The sequence below is a fragment of the Vulpes vulpes genome, chromosome 11, assembly GCF_048418805.1.
Source record: "Vulpes vulpes isolate BD-2025 chromosome 11, VulVul3, whole genome shotgun sequence".
Classification (NCBI taxonomy): Eukaryota; Metazoa; Chordata; class Mammalia; order Carnivora; family Canidae; genus Vulpes; species Vulpes vulpes.
This window is the reverse complement of record NC_132790.1, coordinates 11,689,177-11,706,968: the sequence shown is the minus strand read 5'-3', so window position 1 is coordinate 11,706,968 and position 17,792 is coordinate 11,689,177. Positions and strand designations below refer to the sequence as shown.

Below are 17,792 nucleotides of genomic sequence, written 5' to 3'. Positions count from 1 at the left end.
GTCAGAGAGGGACAGGGAGGCTGGGCTCTGCACCAGACAAGTCCCCAAATCCTTCTTAAATATATGATCTCTCTCTCTTTCATTCTCCTTCCTTCATCTTTTATTTCTCTATGTGTCTGTCTTTGCTTCTCCATTTCTTGTTTATTCCTGATTCATCTTTGTACCAGTGCCTAGTTCAGTGCCCATCACAAGGTAGGTGCACAATTAATGTTTGATGAGCTATAAAGAGATGCAGGGATTGTGCTACTTTTCTCTTTGTTCTCTTCCGAGCTATTGTAGTTATTCATCTTATTGGTGCTGGTCAGGAATTGAAATAGGAGTCACTCTCCTTTTAAAAGTTCTAGTTCTGGGCTGCATGAGTTGAGATGTCCAAACAAGTAGGAAAGCCTGTGGGCCCTAACACAAAGGGCTGAGGTTCCCAGCAGAGTGTCAGTCCCAGATGAGCCTACAGAAAAGTGAGTAGGACTCAGGGCCCCAGATCTAGATAGCTGCAATCATCAGATGCAGAAGAGGTGGGATGATGGCACCACCATGTGGCAGGTATTATACATGCATTATCTTTGTTAAATTCCAACATCCTCGGAGGTGGGTATTTTTACCCCCACTTATACATAAAGACTCAAAATAAGTACAAAAATTGTGCAGCTAGTAAGATGCAGAAGCAGGATTCAGATCCAGGTAGGTGTGACTCTAGAGCCTGTGCATGTTCTGATGCTACAGGAACTAGTTCATGCACTGGAAAGCTTGGAGTCCAGTGGTGTGGTCCCCTTCAGGGGCTCCCACTGCAGTGAGCTGGCTGGGTTGGAGCTGTTGAGATGGTGATGCATAGGGAAATCAACTTGGGCTAGTGGCATCTTGCTGACAGCAGGCTAAGTGGCAGATCAGAAGCATCAGACACAAAGGCCCAAGAAATTGACCCACTGTGACAATCTACCAAATAGAAAAATGAGCAAAACACATGAACAGGCCATTCGTAGAAAAAGTTCAAATGGCAAAACCCCAAATCAGAACCAAACCTAATCATAATAAAATGAAAACATGAGAGGACTCTGAGCTTCATGGTAGAAAGTCGAGACATACATATTAAAATAAAAATTTTACACCTCCACCAAAGTGACAGAACTTTAGAATCTGACAGTACCAAATGTTGGCAAGAGTATGGAGTTGAGTTTATACACTGCTGATAGGGATATAAACTGCTACAGCTGTCCTGCAAAACAACGTGGCAACACTAGTAGAATTAAAGATGTGCAGGCTCTATGAGTTAGTAATTCCACTCCTTGATTGAGACCCCTAGAGAATCTGGCATGTATGCACCAGAAGACGCTTGGAAGAACATTTATAGAAGTACTGCATATTATAGCAAAAACCAAGGAATGACTCAAAGGACCATCGACAGGAGAATATATAAATGAATAACAGTTGGTTTATACAGTGAGATACCACACAGCAGTGAAAATAGACCTTAGGAGTTTCCCAAACTGACTGGGGGGAAAGAGCGAAGTGCTATACACACCATGATACCATTTATGTCAAGTTCAAAACCTTGTAAAGCTATACACATGCAATAAATCTCTAAAGAAACAGGGAATAATAGCACAAAATTCAGGGTAGTGGCCCATCCAACAGGGAAAGGCAGAGCTTTGAGATCAAAAACTGCATACAGGGAGCTTTATGATATTATCTTCTTCCTAATATTATTAGAATTTCTGGGGCAGCCCGGGGTGGCTCAGTGGTTTAGCGCCACCTTCAGCCCAGGGTGTGATCCTGGAGACCTGGGATCGAGTCCCGCATCGGGCCCTTGCATGGAACCTCTGCTTGTGTCTCTGCCTCTCTCATTCTCTCTCTGTGTATCTCATGAATAAATAAATTTTAAAAATCTAAAAAAAAAAATTCTAGATAGTAGGCACATACGTATACCCATATGGGTGTTTGTTTTGTTGTTTTTTATACCTCATATATTTGCAACACACACACATATTCTCTTTTGAAGGGACGATAGATTTCATAATTAACAAGTTACCAAAAGAGATCTGAAGTGCAGAAAACACATTAGAAGGGAAGCAGGACAGTGGGCAGTTGCATAGACATGACACCACAGATACACTTCTTGGGAAACCTAAGGGCAGAAGAGGAATCAGGCTCAGTCAGAGCCACTGTCTTGGGGTCAGGAATTCCTAGAATCTATGTTCCCAAGCTGGCTGTTTCTCTGGAGCTGCTCTTCCCTGTAGTGGCCCTTGCTCACAATAGCTCCTCCATCTGCGATGCCATCCCTTCCCCTTTACTTAGCTCAGGTGTCTTCAAGTCTTCGGCCAACTTTTACTCGCTTGCATTTATTCCCCTTTTACCCAAAGCCTACTACTATCTGTGAGCAGCCATGAGTGAACAAGCTGTACCCAGACTTGAAGAGTGTTCTGGGGACAGGGAAAACAGACAAGGGGGAGAGAGAGAGAGTCACATCACAGTGGTGCTGCTCCAAACCCCTGGTGCATAAAGGCGTCTGCGGACCTTGTGAAAAAGGCAAATTCCACACCTTCCCAGAGTCTGAGTAGGTCTAGGAAGGGGGTGGGCAGGAATGTGCTTTGGAGAAACCCTTCGTGAATTGGGTGCAACTAGTCCTCAGACTCCACTTGGAGAAACAGTGTGATAAATGCTATGATGCTAGCAGGTGTATTTGGGCCTGCGTTTCAAGGGCCACCTCTTCAAGCTGGGGTGTGGGCATTAAGTCAGGGTGGCTTCCCGAGGCCTCCCCAGAGAATGTCCTCATTGGAAATCACAATGTAAAATGGTTATCTGTGGATGAGTCTCCTGCCTCACTGCAGAGGATACCCTGCCCTGACTCACCTCGGCTTGGCACACAGCATGTGCTCAGGGAAACTGCACTCACTGCAGTTGCTGAGGAGCATTTAGGGAGCCCTCAGAGATCACTCACTCCTGGCTTCTCTAGTGTATTCAGATTGACCCATCTCCAAGCATATGTTGGGGACTAGGTTTCTAGTGGGCCTGGTTTGGGTTTGACTGGCATTCTCAACCGGGTTTGGGAATACAATTCCATTTGCATTCAATGTCAGATTGAGGAGACCTACCCTTAGCTATAGCCTTGGATAATGCTGGAAGGGGGAAAGGGATAAAAATCCGACAGGTCTAAGAGGTTTCTTATGTTGGCAGGCTGGCAATAGGGCTTCCTGTTTCCAGGCCCAGAGCAGCCCCCTTTCCTTACCTGGGCCCAAGCGAGGCTCTTCTCTGAAGGCCTGTTAGTCAGACATCTGGCATGAATCCAGTCCTGCCCGCAGCTGCCTGGCTGCTGTTCGCTCTTTTTTAATTAGGCACATCCAGGTGAGTTTTATTGCGGACAGCTCCTCCAGCTCCTGTTCCCATATTCGTCTTCTTTTGAGTCTGAGATTGCCAAAGGCTTTTACAGCTAATGGACCTTACAGCTCCCAAGAGCCATTTAGGGGAGGCCCAGAAGTCAGTGGTGGTGATTAGTCAAGAGAAACACTGACCTCTGGAGAGCTGCTTGAGCTGAGTGGCAGGAAGTAAGGGTGTAGGGACAGGAGCCGGTGTGGGCAGGTGTGGGGAGCAGAGGCACAGGTGTCTCCTCACTTCACCTCTCCCTGGTTCTTCCCTGGCCTCGTCCCTGCCCCCCACCCCAACAGGGGAAGGACTTCTTGGTGGTTGGTGACAGGGTCCTCAGGCAGGCTGGTGGCCTGGGGCATCTAAGGAGCCGCAGGGACCCAGCTGAGCTAACTGATAAATTACTACCCACCATCCCTCCCCTGCCTTTCTCCAGAAAGCCTCATCTAGTGACCCCTGATGGAGGTGGAGGTTGAGGTTCAGCTGTCACTTCTCAGGAGGCAGTATAATGTCCTGATAGAAACCATGGGCTTTGAAGCTACACAATTTGGGTTCAACTTCCAAACCAACTACTTTTTTAAGTTTGTGATTTGTGGCAAGTCAATGAATCCTTCTGTGTCTCAGTTTCTTCATCTGTAAAATGGGGATACTGATAATACTGGCCTCAGAGGATCATCACAAGGAGTTAATGGTATATGTACGGCATTTGAAAGGATGGCTGGCACATAGTGAGCACTTGATAAGTAGAAGCTATTATAGTGCCATGAGTAAGTCTGATTGGGGCAGAACTGGGAAACTGAAGTCTTTTTCTGGCATTCCCATCCCACCACGCCCAGGTTCATTCCTCTCTGGTTAGGCAGAGAGAGCAAGCTTTCAGGGAAGCAGCCCTCTTTCTAGTGGGGAGGGTGGTGGAAGACGGGATGGGGAGCGAAGGACGTTGAGCTCAGCCTAGCGCTAACCCGAGGAAGGGAGGAGGGAGCCAACATTTGTCTTCCTGGATCCGCATCACCTGCTTCATCACCTTAACCCCCAACACCCTGTTGGTGGATGAGGATACAGTCTTGGACAGGCTAAGTGATGGAGGCCAAGTCATACGGTTCAAGTAAGAGGGGGCCAGGGTTGGAGCTCGGGCATGTGGGGATTCTAAGTGACTGTTCTTTACACTGTGTTTTGCTGTAGTGGATGGCCAGGGGCTAGCCCTGGGCACTTGGCTTGATGCCTGCACTCTAAGAAGCCCAGGAGAGGTCCCTGGTCTCTGCTGGAGCCAAAGGACAGGTCTTCTGATGCCAGGTTTGGGGTCATTTATGGGGTCTAGCCACCAGGGTTGTCCCTGGCTCCACACAGTGTCCTGGGCTGTTCTGGGAATCTAGGGCTGGACCCTATAGGGGGCTTGTGTCTGTCTCCTTACTGTCATGAGCAGTGGTGCTCTCCCAGGACATACAGGGCCATGCCCTCTCTCCCCTGCAGGTGGACGGTGTTCTATGCTTGGCCGACATCCTGACCGATGACAGCCACCCAGAGGCCACACGGGCTGAAGCTGCGGCTGTGGTTGCCCAGGTCACCTCCCCACACCTGCCCTTTACTCAGCACCTCGGCAGCTTTCTGGAAAGCATGGAAGAAATCGTGACAGCTCTCATCAGTGAGTCACCCTGGGCGGGAGGGGACTGCTGCGTGAGCGGGACTTGTCACAGTTGTCTTCAAGAAGGGCCAAGGAGGCCTTCCTCCCCCCTCCACACACCCACACACACTGCACCCCATGTAGCTCCCACACTGATGTCACACTAGCTGAAATCCCACAGTTAAAGTATTAGAGTCAGGCTTTAAAGAACTTTGTTGTCAAGTCTCTGATTGAAATGCATGCAGCTGAGAAGTTCTTTGAGTTGAGGACACATTGGGACTAACTGACCTTTCTGAATAGAGACTGGGACAAGCCCATGGGGAAGTAGAGGACCTTGAATTTTGAGGTTTAGATCCTTGGCCAGAGAGACTCTGGTGGGCTCTGTCTCTGAAGTCTCAGACTATTGCAGCCAATGAATGCACAGAATGATGGGGCAAACAGCTTCTCAGCAAGCACTGGTCCACACCAGCCTGCCACCTGCAAGCCCCCACTGCACCCACATCGTGGGGCCTTGAAAGCTGTGACTCTTCTAGGTTCTCCTTTTTTTTTTTAAAAAAAAGATTTTATTTATTTTTTCATGAGAGACACAGAGAGAGAGAGAGAGGCAGAGACACAGGCAGAGGGAGAAGCAGGCTCCATGCAGGGAGCCCGACATGGGACTCGATCCCCGGTCTCCAGGATCAGGACCTGGGCTGAAGGCAGCGCTAAACCACTGAGCCACCCGGGCTGTCCTCTTCTAAGTTCTCCTATTCAGACTTATGTACTCCTGACTGGAGAATCATTGTCTGCAATCTAGAATATTCTCTCCCTCCAGCTTTCTTTTGCAAAACTGCCAAAGCTGGTACTTGTCTGGATAAAACCCTCAGGAGACTTGTTTTGCCAACCACATCCTTTCTTCTATAAGTCCTGGCAAGGATATGTGTTTCTACTTCTATCCTTACCTCTGCCACCGTCTCCATATCCATGTCTGATTGAAACGGAATGAAAGTTGATCTCATCAGAAAATTTAGCATTCACTCTTGGAATTCTCAAACCAAGGCTGGGAAGATTTGGCATAACACAAATGTAGGGGCAGCGCAGAAACTAGACTAGGAGTCAGAACATTCGAGTGAGAGCTTTTGTCTTTTCATTCATCCATTTAATAAAGAGCTGCTGACCAGCAATCCTGTGCGGGGCTACTTCACAGTTTTCCTAATACAGAAAACATGAGGTTGGAGCCATTTCTTTTGAGTCCTTCTAGCTCTAGAATTGTATGCTCTGCAAGGACCTTGAACATAGGAGTCATCAGTTAAATTGGCTTTATGGGTTGATTCTGGTCATTGGGGCAGTGGCACCCACAAGCCAGGCTGGGATACATCAATTTGCCAACATCCATGTTTCTTCAAAGTTGACAAAACACAGAAGCCAACTGTTGAAGATCTTGGCTGGAGGGAACTCAAGAGACCAGAAAGTTCAGTGCTCACTCAATAGGAGAAGAAACGTAGGCCAGGAGAGGTTGAGGAACCTTCTCAAGGCAACATAACAGAGTTAGGATTCACTTATGCCAGGAAGCTCATGGTCAGTCATCCACTGGAGCCAGGCAGGACACATAAATGATTGAAGAGGGCCAGATGGGAGAAGAAAACAAGAGAATTTGAACCCTGTAGGAAACTGAAAAGCCCTGACAAAAGGGAGGTTGGTCACTATTGATCTCCCATTGATCATAGCCATGTAAGAAAAGCCAATTTTTATTTTTTTAATTTTTTGAAAGGCCAATTTTTATTTTTAAAAGATTTTTATTTTTTATTTATTCATGAGAGACAGAGAGAGAGAGAGAGGCAGAGACACAGGCAGAGGGAGAAGCAGGATCCACACAGGGAGCCTGACGTGGGACTCGATCCCAGGTCTCCAGGATCACACCCTGGGCCGAAGGCAGGTGCTAAACTGCTGAGCCACCTGGGCTGCCCAGAAAGGCCAGTTTTTAAAGATAAGACAAAAATCCGAAGTTTTGTAGAAAATCTCCCAATGCATAAGTGATAGCAAAAATTTAAAACAAATCAACATACCGAAATCTATATAATCGAAACAAGTTTCTCCCTATTGCCCGTATCTCCATCCCTACTTCTTTGCCCGGGGTTGGATTTCTCCCTGAAGAAGAGGAGCCTCTCTATTTATTTTCTCCTTATGAAGATACATTGTAGAGTCTGCTCTGAGAGTCAGCAGATGGGATATATTTTCTGGGCTGGACGCCAGGGCTCTGTTCTTTGGTGGGAAATAGCCCTCCAATTTCTTGCTATTCCCTGGAAACATTTATAAATGAGTCACTGGAATCCTCAATTTAATCTTCCTAACGCATCCCAGGTGACTCAGACTGTAGTTTAAATAAATGTGCACCCAAATTAAAAGGCACTTAGGTGGTTGTGTTAATAATTGCTGCGTTGGCGGCAACCGTGACTGCATGAGAATTAGTGTGGGTGTTTGGATCTAGAAGAAATCTTTACGGCAAAGTGGGCCAGTGACTCCTGTGGTTTCTCTCCAAACTTTGGGTATAGGGAGGTGGCCTGGAAGAGGTTGGCTTGTCCCCAGGGGTTCCCAAAGTGGGCAGCCATTGGAAAGGAACTTCTCTCTTCTCAGAGAGAATTCTTAGTTCCTGGGGGAATCTGCTGCCCTGCCCTGGCGGCTTAGATCAAGATGCTGAGTTGCTTAGTTGGTCCCACCTGGGCTGAGGGGCACAGTGCTCCCCAGGGACAGCCCCTGCCTCCCTGGTAGGCCTGACACTGAAATCTGTAGGAGTGCCACTGGGAAAAAGTCAAAGAGGCTTAGGAACAAGAGGCAGCCAGGGACACAGAAAGAATGGGGACCGGGATTGGGTAGGCCTGGGGTTGAGTCTGCATACTCCTCGATGCCTCAATTTTGGGAAAATCGCTTAATATTTGAATCTTCAGTTCTACAGCTATGAAATTGTGGTAGAAAGTTGGGCTGTAGTAAGGATGGAATGGCTTCAGGGGGTCAAATATGTAGCAGTGCCTCACGCAGAGTACATGGGAGTGTTTCTGCTACCAGTAGCTTCCCTAAGCCTTGGCTTCTACGTCTGCAAATGGAGGTGACCATCTTCTACTTTAAGGGTGCTCAGAATTTAATGACGCAGAGCAAGGCACACAGCAGGTGGCCCAACTAATATTATTTTCCATCCCCGTTTAGGTAGGGGCCAGTAACTGCATTCGCTCAAAGGCCCCAGACACGCCAGCTTCAATGTTAGAAGCTGGAAGTACAGATTCTTTGTCTGGGAGCTAGGATTAGGGATCAGGATTGCACATGGCCCAACTCTTCCTGCAGGTGTTTTCCTGAAGTGTGGCTTCCTCTCTCTGTGTTTTCATAGAGATGTTGTCACTAGGAGAGGACCTGGACCCAGGAAGCACCTTGAATGATGCTCAAGTTGGAGCTGAGGGTCAGAAGTTCGGCTCACTAGAATGGGTGGCCAGCACACCTCCTGCTGAGGCAGGAGTCCATTCTGGGTCAAGTGGAGCCCATGGGAACATGGGCTAAATGGTGGAGGATTACAGGGTTTGGGGGAGGTTCTCTCCTCTGTAAAGGCCCATCAGATTCATCATTTAGAGATGGTAAGTGGGGGACTCTGGTTAGGTCTGGGTTATGGCCACTAAGATCAGAAAGAAAGAGCCTACCATCCAAGGGCTTGGTGTAGGACTTTTCCTCAGCCATATGACCCTTATCCTGGGACCAGACGAGGTCCTGAAGCTCTGCTGATGGCCGCTGGAAAGGTAGAGTCGTAGGTTTTAACTTCAGCTTCTTTCTTAAGAAAGGCAAATTTCTTAAGGCAAATTCAGGAGCAGTCTAATGTACATTGCTGGAGATACAGACGGACCAGGAGCTCTTCTGTGCTTCAGGGCCTTTGCACATGCTGCTGTTCCTTTGGTCTGGAACATATTGATCCCCAGGTATTCTCATGACTGCCCCATTTTCTCCTTACAGTTTCAGCTGTCACATTCCTAGGGAGATCTTCCGTTTGCACCCCGCCAAGCCTTGAGTTATTCCCTGTCTTAGCACTTGTTTGTTTTCTCCCTCACATTAGAATGTGCAACAATAATCTTATTAATTTTTAAAAAGTTCATTTTCTCTCACCTACTGCTAGGACATAAACTTAACAGGGGCACAGCCCTGATCTGTGCGTTCACCGCGCCATGCCAAGACACCAGCAGTGACTGACACGTAGTGTTCCCTTGGTAAAGGACTAAACAGATACAGGAGGAAATAGAAATTCTACACCAGGATTCAAATCCCAGCTCTGCTACTTATGTAGACAGATAAATTTCCGTCTCTGGCAACTGCTTTCCTCATCTGTGAAATGGGCATCATAACAGCTGCCCAGACTTTCTCCCAGGGCAATTGCAGGAGTCAAGTGAGATAACTGATAGGAGAGCACTGGCAGGGAGGCTGATTTCTTCCTCTTCACCATCCAGAACTGTGCCAAGAGGCCTCGTCTGGGGAGGTCTTCCTGCTGGCTTCTGCGGCCCTGGCCAACATCACTTTCTTTGACACGATGGCCTGCGAGATGCTTCTACAGCTGAATGCCATCCGGGTCCTCCTGGAAGCTTGCAGCGACAAGCAGAGAGTGGATACGCCTTACACCCGGGATCAGGTGAGCGGCTCAGAGGGGAGCAGACACAGAGCCTGTAGCCACAAAGACAGAGGTCAGGAGGCCAGGGCAAAGGTTCTGGAGGAGAGGGAGACCACATGGCCTGCCAGCACGCAGTCCATCCTGTGAGTCACACTCTAGGTAAAGGAAAATGTTCTCAACATATGTCGTTGGCCTTGGAGCATCTTCATGAGCCCACTCTCTGCCCCACTCCTCCATGCCAGCCACTCTAGGGCCTTCCTCAATCTCTGTCCACACCAGCGCATCCCAGAAGGCAGACACCCCAGGTGTCCCTGGTCCGCCTGTGGAATTCTGCGTCCCAGTCTCATTGCGGCCTGTCTGGCTTGTATCCTCCCTGCAGAGAGGTTCTTCCCTTCTCTGCCTCCGCAGAGCAGAGCCTTGATTCAGGACCTCAACCCCTCTATCACTCTCAATGTTTTTGTATATTTGAGCTCCACATACAGCTCCACATATAAAGGGATTTTATTGTTAAACGTGTTCAAAAACATTGAATGAGGGGCTTTTCAGAGCCTTGAGCTCTGAGGTTACAGAAATCTATCCTGTCCCACTGCTGCTATATACTCAGCCTCCCATTTCCCTACCAAGGGGTGGGGGTGGTCAATCCGGTGGGTTTTAGGCCTCTGTGAATTCCATCGGGTGCCCAAGCTGATGATCCCCCCCATTAGATGATCCCCCAGCCTCCCACCCAACTCATCCCTGCCTACCTCTTAGCTCCAGTCTCTGTTTCTCCCAGCCCCAACACCTAGTTGAAGCTGCCACAGCTTTCTGTTTGATTCCTACCCCAGAAACTTCTGGAAAGCCTTCCCTGATGGCTCCAGTCACCTGGCATCACCTCCTTTTCCTGGAGGCCACACCTCACAATGCGGTGTTGACTTTCCTAGTGATATTTATTCGTTTCTAGTTATTTCATGTGGTTGATTCCTCTGGGGTAGGGTGGGGGGAAGAAGCTCCTCTGCTATTCGAATCATGTACCTCGGGGCAATTCACTCTGAGCCTCACTTTTCTCCACTGCGAATGGGGTTCAAAACAACATACTTCACTAAGTTGAAATAACTAACTAACTGAATGAATGCAAACGTGTGGCATTGAATGTGTGGCCCATGGCCCTGGGTGGGGAACCTCCAGGTCGGTGATACGGGCTTGTCTCTTCCAGCCAGACATCCTGTAGCTCTGTGTGCAGAGACCCTCCTTTATCATGAGGAGTGGCTGGCCCCCTTCTGAAACCTCATGGATTCCTCAGAAGGGGGGGGGTGGGGGGTCAGGGCCCAGAGAGGATGGAGTCAAACTCCATGCAGGTGGCAGCTCCTTCTGAATCTGGAGCCCAGAGTTTTCCTGCCCCTCTCCTCACATCCCCCAACCCGGACCCCATCATCCCCCCCCTCCCTCCTTCCCTCTCCGGGCTCCTAGGTCTCCCCTGCCCCCCAAGTCTGGGCCAGGCACGACCAATCCCCCCCCCCTCCAGCCCCCCACATCCTCAGGACAGCTTCACCTTCTGCCCACCTACTGCCGTGACTCAGAGCAACCACTTAGCTAGTGAAAGCGCACCCATTAAGGAAACAAATGGCTCTTTCCTGTGGCAGGGGGAGGATTAAAGTGATCACAGAGCTCTCTGTAATGAAGACAACGAAGATGAATTAGGCTCTGAAGTGCTCACCGCCCCCTGAAACACTTAGGAAATTAAATGCCGCGAGGCTTCCGGTAATGCATCTGCCAGTGACGCCAGGGCTGTGCAGAGCCGCTGGGTCTTGGATCTCTATTTTGTCCACCTCCGCATGGACATCTCGATGAGCACCCCTGTCACCCCAGCAAGCCCAGTTCCCTTAATTTGTCTGACAAAAACCCTCATTGCCGCGCCTACCTTGTCTGCACCAGCACCTCTGGGGTGTGGACAGGGGTGAGGGCCACCGGGGGTCTGTGCTCTCCCACCTTACAGCCTCCCAGCACCCTCCCAGGGTGACACCCTAGGGTGACCGGGACCCGGGGATCTTGTCTAGGCCACAACAGAAGCTTTCACCGAGCGTGACTTCTTTTGGCCTTCAGAAATAATTGCTTTCTTAGAGGTGAAGGTACTGCTATATGCTTCCCATGGAACAAAACAAAACCAAACAAAACATATTGCCTGCTTGGTATTTTAGAATGTTCAGGTTTTGTGGCATTTCTGAAAACTCACCATGAATATCACCATCAGGAGTCCATTATCAGAAATGCCAGTTAGTAGGGAGTATAATTTTGACTCACGTTGCCAAGCCCTCTAATCCTCTAATCCTTTACAAAACCCTTTTTTTATTTCTTTATTTTTTTTAAAGATTTCATTTATTTATTCATAAGAGACACAGAGAGAGAGGGAGGCAGAGACAGAGGCAGAGGGAGAGGCAGGTTCCACGCAGGGAACCCGATGTGGGACTCTATCCCGGGTCTCCAGGATCAGGCCCTGGGCCGAAGGTGGTGCTAAACCGCTGAGCCACCCCGGCTGTCCCCAAGCCCTTTTAATACCCATGTGATGCCCATGACGGAGGAGAAACAGCACAGGCTTTGGGTTCAGACAGACCCGACTTCAAATCCTGGCTCTGCTGTTTTCTAGCTGTGTGACCTTAGACAAATCGCTTAACTTCTCTGAGCCACACGTCTCTTCTCCTCGGTCGTGTAATGGGGACCATCTATTCCCTCTGTCCTAGTGTCGTCGGGACGACGATGATGATGGGATGGCAGATTGCTCATAAAGTAGTTAGAAGCAAGGTGGATACTCAGTAATGAATGGGGCTGCGGTCTGTGGTAGAACCAGGGACTGGGATGGGTCAGTGACAGGGACTGTCAGCTTTGGGGCAGGAAGGTGGGGCCAGCCGTGGAGGGGATGTGGTGGTGGGGAGTGTGGTACGGAGTGAGGCAGTGCATGTGTCGTTCCAGGTGGGGTGTGGGGGTGTATGCACGTTGTGTGTGTGTTGGGGGTGGGGGATGGGGGTGTTGATAAAGCCTGTAAAGCCAGGATCGCAACACCCAGTCCTGACCTGCTCCAGAAGCTCCTCCTACAGAGCCAAGGGTTAGTTTCCTAAGCGCAGAGCTCGTGGTCCCTGATTCTGGGAGGCGCACACCCCAACCTCGATGCAATCCCCGGGGACAGTCCTCTGGCCTGGTTCCCCCACAGCCTGGGACCTACATCCCAGGTGCTGGAGCGGCCTGTGTGGCTCTCTCTCCTGAGCCCAAACCCCAGTCCTCCTCCTGTCTGGCTTCTCTGGTAGTGAGGAGGCAGGCTGGGCCCAGACGATCCGAGTGGCGGAGCGTGGGGCGGTGTGCTTGTCCCGGGCCTAGGCAGCGCGCTCCTGTTGTCCGTGCCTGGCCGGCCCCCAGCCCCCCGCTTCCAGACCCCTGACCACTCCTAGCAGACGGAGTGAGAGGCTCAGCAGAGAGCAGCAGAGGCTGCACCTTGCCGGGCACTGCCTCGCCTCCCTGGCCTTGGGGAAGAAAGTGTTGTTCAGAGAGACCACATCCTTCCTCCCTGAGGCCCCTCCTGCTTCAGACCCATGTCCTTGTCTTGACTCTTTTGGTTTTTTGGAAGAAAAAAAAAAAAAGTGAAGTGGAGGGAAGATGGTAGGAGGGAGAGAGACAGAGACAGAGAGAGACAGAGAGACAGAGAGAGAAGAAAGAGAGAGAAGGGCACTGCGCTCCCCCTAGAGGCTGAAAGAGATATTGCGGGCTGCTCTCCCGGGCTGTTGACACCCTTGCGCTAGCTTTCAGGGAGCTAACCTGGTGATGGTAGACATCTAAATACTCCATCTAGCAATTAAAGAGTAATTCTAATTGCAGTCATATGAAATGTTGGCCTTTCTGTCCTAATTACTGCGCAGCATAGAAGCAATCATAACTTTTCATTAAATGCGTCTTAGATTTTCTGTCATACACCTGCTTCTGTGCAGAATAATCCTCACTTGATTTTTTTTTTCTATAAGGGATGGTCTTCCTAGTCCACAATATAGAAAGTGTTAGTGTACGATGTAGAAAATGAAAGGGACAGAGAGAGAGAGAGAGAGTCAGAGTGTGATCACAGGCAAACGTTGCTGAGGATGTGAGACAAGCCCGGTTCCTGCCTTGGGATCCGTTGCAGACAAGTGACAAGTGTTCCAGGGGCACCTGCCCTGGGCCAGCGCCGGAACAAACCTTTTTCTCTCCGGGCGTGTGTGTGTGCTGACATCAAAAGGCTTTGCCAACTTTCTTCTTACCACATGGGGGCATTTTTTTCTTGAATCAGTGATGAGGGAGGTCCCCCTGCTATTCTGGCCAATTTGCTATTCGCCTCAATTTTTCTAAGGCAGTCAGTCTTTGGGAGGCCAAAAGAAAAATGATTTTAAAATGCCACAGAGGTGGGGCACGTGGGTGGCTCAGCGGTTGAGCGTTTGCCTTTGACTCAGGGTGTGATCCTGGGGTCCTGGGATCGAGTCCCGCTTCAGGCTCCCTGTGGGGAGCCTGCTTCTCCCTCTGCCTGTGTCTCGGCCTCTCTCTCCATGTCTCTTATGAATGAATAAACAAAATCTTTAAAAAAAAATACCACAGAGGTAATGAGCCAGAGGTTTTTTGGTTCTCTGCTGGGAAGGGCTCCTTCTGCTCTGGGATCTTGTCTCCCTTCAGGAACGATCTCCCATTAACAGTGCATTTGGCAACGGCGGGCATTGCATTGGTTAGGACTCCGTGACATAATCTTTCAAGCTCTGGATACTTTCAGGCTCTGTTTCCCAGAAGGAAGTTATACTCATTTTATTCACCAAATGTTCTGGGTGCTTGACAAAACATTAACTCATTGAATGCTCGTGACCATCTTATGAATTATCTATTTATCTGCTGTTGTAGGCCAAATAATGACCCTCCAAAGAGGTCCACATCCTATTCCCCAAAACCTGGGTTTTACCTTACATGGCCAAAAGGATTTTGTGGATACGATAAGGGTCTTGATATAGGAATATTACCTTGGGTTATTGATGTGGGTCTAACGTTACCACAGGGATTCTTAGAGGATGAGGTAGGAAGGTCAGAGTCAGAAAGTGAGCCACGAGTGAAGAAGCAGAGGTCAGAGTGAAGGGCTGAGAGCTGAGTAATGGGAGCAGCCTCGAGAAACCAGAAAGGGCAAGGACGTGGATTCTCTGACCTCCAGAACTGCAAGGTAAAATTGTTTCATTTTAAGCCACTAAGCCTGTGGTAGTTTGTAATTCAATAACATGGCCAAGATCCTGTGGGAAAGAAATGATAGAGCCGATATCTGTTTTTTGTTTTGTTTTGTTTTGGTTTTTTTTTGTTTTTTTTTTTGTTTTTTTGTTTTTTTTTAGAGCCGATATTTGGAAGTAGGCTGACCCATGTGCTTAGCCACCATACTGCACTGCCTCTCACCAAGGGCCTCTCTCGAGGCTGATACCCCCCTCTACTCCCCAAATAACTGCGGGGCGACTAGTGCCCTTTCACTCAGGAGGAATAGGACTTCATTGAAAAGTCATCAGACAGGAATGAATGATCCTGGGCTGGGGGCACCTGTCTGCCTGGCTCTTGCACTCTGTCCCCTGACAGCATTGTTTCATGTCCCCAACAAGGTAAACCAGTTGTCCCTAAGATCCCATCCCTGGGCCTGACATCAAGGAGAGGTATTGATGCCCCTTTCCCGCTACATCACGGCGCACACATGGAGCTTTCAGAAGGGGGACTCCAAGCAGGGCGTAATTGGCATTTATTCAAATTGTGCTTAATTGAATACTTCATCTGAACCTCAGAAAACCGCATGGGGTACAGGCTCTGCAAAGAGGAAGTAATTTTCATTAACAGGATCTAAATGAGTCTGACACAAAGACCTACCTGTGCCCGACACAGCTAATAATCGCGGGTAATGAACCTGGGGCTGCAGACAGAGGTTTCCTTTTCCTGTTTTAGTTTGCCCTTCCTGCCTCGCTTCCTCGTGTCCTCCCTCCCCTTTTTTGGAACGGCCAGCTGCTGAGGGTGGCTGCTCAGGGTGGCATGTGGTGGCTCCGTGTGGCTGGAGGCCGTGCTCTGTGCTGTCGCTAATGGGCCACCCAAGGCCCGAGGCCAGTGAGCTGCGCTCTGCCCTGGACTTGGCCTCCTGTTTGCTTCCTTGTAGGATGATGCACTTTATGCCTCCTGGGGAACTTTCCTTTCTTTTTAATTTAAATTTTATTCCTTCCATTTTTTAAGAAAAAGATTTTATTTATTCATGAGAGACACACACACACAGAGAGAGGCAGAGACACAGGCAGAGGGAGAAGCAGGCTCCCTGCAGGGAGCCCGATGGGGGCCTTGATCCTGGGACTCCAGGATCACGCCCTGGGGCCCTGGGCGGAAGGCAGGTGCTCAGCCACTGAGCCACCCACGTGTCCCTCCTTCCATTTCTTCAAACTGTGTCTTTGACCCATATATTTCCTCTAACTCCTTCCTCTCAGCACTTACACACACACACAGTCTTCCAAGGGGAGGAAAAAACTTCTAAGGACCAACCCTCCTCCACTTCCTTCATAGAATATCTGGTGGGGCAGGGTTGCCTGTGGGAGAAAGCTTTTGGGGGATTCTCTGCACCCCCCACCCCCCACCCCGACAGCCCATCCCAGGCATGCTTACGCAGCCAGACCCCTGACCAGGTCTGAGCCACCAGGGCCTGACACACAGCCGCCAAAGAACACAGGTCCCTTTTCAACATGTGTGTTCGGTGGGGATGGTGATAGATAATCTATTCATATGGCAACCCTTTTCCTTTCTGTGTAGAAGAAGAGATTTATCATATGCATTTATTTATGCAGGATAATATGCCAGTGTCAAACCAGTTAAAATAGAGATAATACTCTCTCTTGGCAAACTTCACATTACTATGCATTATCCAGTTCCAGAGTTTAAGCTGCATGAGCCGTGCTCGGTAGACTGTCAGCTGCTGCCTCAGAGGTGGGGACATGGTCTCCAGTTATAATGTGCCAGAAGCTCTGAGGAACCCTTTCGAGAGAGAGGGAGGACTGCACCAGCAAGGAGTGTTTTCCATTTTGTTTTGTTTTGTTTTATTTTATTTTATTTTATTTTATTTTATTTTATTTTATTTTAATTACCACTCGAGGGTGCTGTCTGCTTCTGTGGCAGTGAGTGGATTTCATTTTGCCATTTACCTCAGGAGCAGTGTCTTGGGTCATATCTGAGTTAATAGGTGCCAAGTTTCCAACATTTTCCAATGGTGTTTTGGCACCTAACAGTTTGGGGTCTGTAAGCCGTCTCTTGGTGGTCTATTCCTTAATCCAGTTCTGGGTGGTGCGTTTTCCCTGCAGCCTTGACCCTGGCCAAGGGGTCGGGGTGGGGTGGGCTATTGGCTGTCCAGCCCGTGTGGTTGTAGCCAAGGCTTGCTGCCCACCTGGCGTCAGCATCTCTTTACTACAGACACAGCCCTTCAGAGATGACCCACAGGCAAGGCTTGTGGACCGCAGCCTTGCAAAGCCAGCCGAGCAAGAACTTCCGCACCAGGTTCCTTACAATACATGACACTTGGGGTGTGATGCTGCCCTTTGATCTTATGTTCTCTAACTTGACCTTGCTGTCCATTAATTTCAGGCTGAAAGTAGGTGGGGTTCACTATCAGGGCAAGAGGCTAGGATGAGCGGCACCCAGTCCAGGGGAGGGCGAGCCAGCAGTCTGCCAATCTGTCTCCATTTCTGCAGAAAGCTGGTGGGTCCCCTCTTCACTCAGGCACCCTGTTCTCTCCAGTGGAGTCCTGGGGCCCCTGGGGGCCATCCCAGCGCCACATGCTGACTAGTGAGAGCCAGTCACTGGGGAAATACATATGGGAGGCAGGTGCCCACGAGGATGGAAGAAAATACCATAGGAAAGAACCACAGGCTACAGGAAAGCTTCGTTGCTCCTGGCTCAGCTGTCTGTAAAGAGCACTACTCGGCTCAGGTGTGCGCATTTTCTCAGATTCTCAATTCTCTTTTCCAGATTGTGACCATCTTGGCAAACATGTCTGTCCTAGAGCAGTGCGCCTCTGACATCATTCAGGAAAACGGTATGTCTTTGCAGCAGTGTGCACGTGGCATGGATTTTATGGTTTATATAGGACCATGGGCCTTTGTGTTTGTGTGAAGAGCTGTGTGCAGGTATGGAAACGTGGGCATGTGTGTCTCCACAATTACGTGAGTGTGTGTATAT

At 49.4% G+C, this 17,792-nt stretch overlaps 1 protein-coding gene across 6 annotated transcripts in view; it reads left to right on the top strand.

The window, feature by feature from the left end:
- INSC (INSC spindle orientation adaptor protein) overlaps positions 1 to 17,792 on the top strand; it is a 122,959-nt gene that overhangs the window by 92,549 nt on the left and 12,618 nt on the right. For all 6 annotated transcript variants that reach the window (XR_011995089.1, XM_072725580.1, XM_072725584.1 and 3 more), the window contains exons 8-10: positions 4,822 to 4,993; positions 9,430 to 9,608; positions 17,583 to 17,649. Coding sequence is in view for 5 of the 6 variants with exons in the window: in XM_072725580.1 (XP_072581681.1) it covers positions 4,822 to 4,993; positions 9,430 to 9,608; positions 17,583 to 17,649 (418 nt within the window). In the remaining variant the exon portion in view is untranslated. The remainder of the gene's footprint in view (positions 1 to 4,821; positions 4,994 to 9,429; positions 9,609 to 17,582; positions 17,650 to 17,792) is intronic.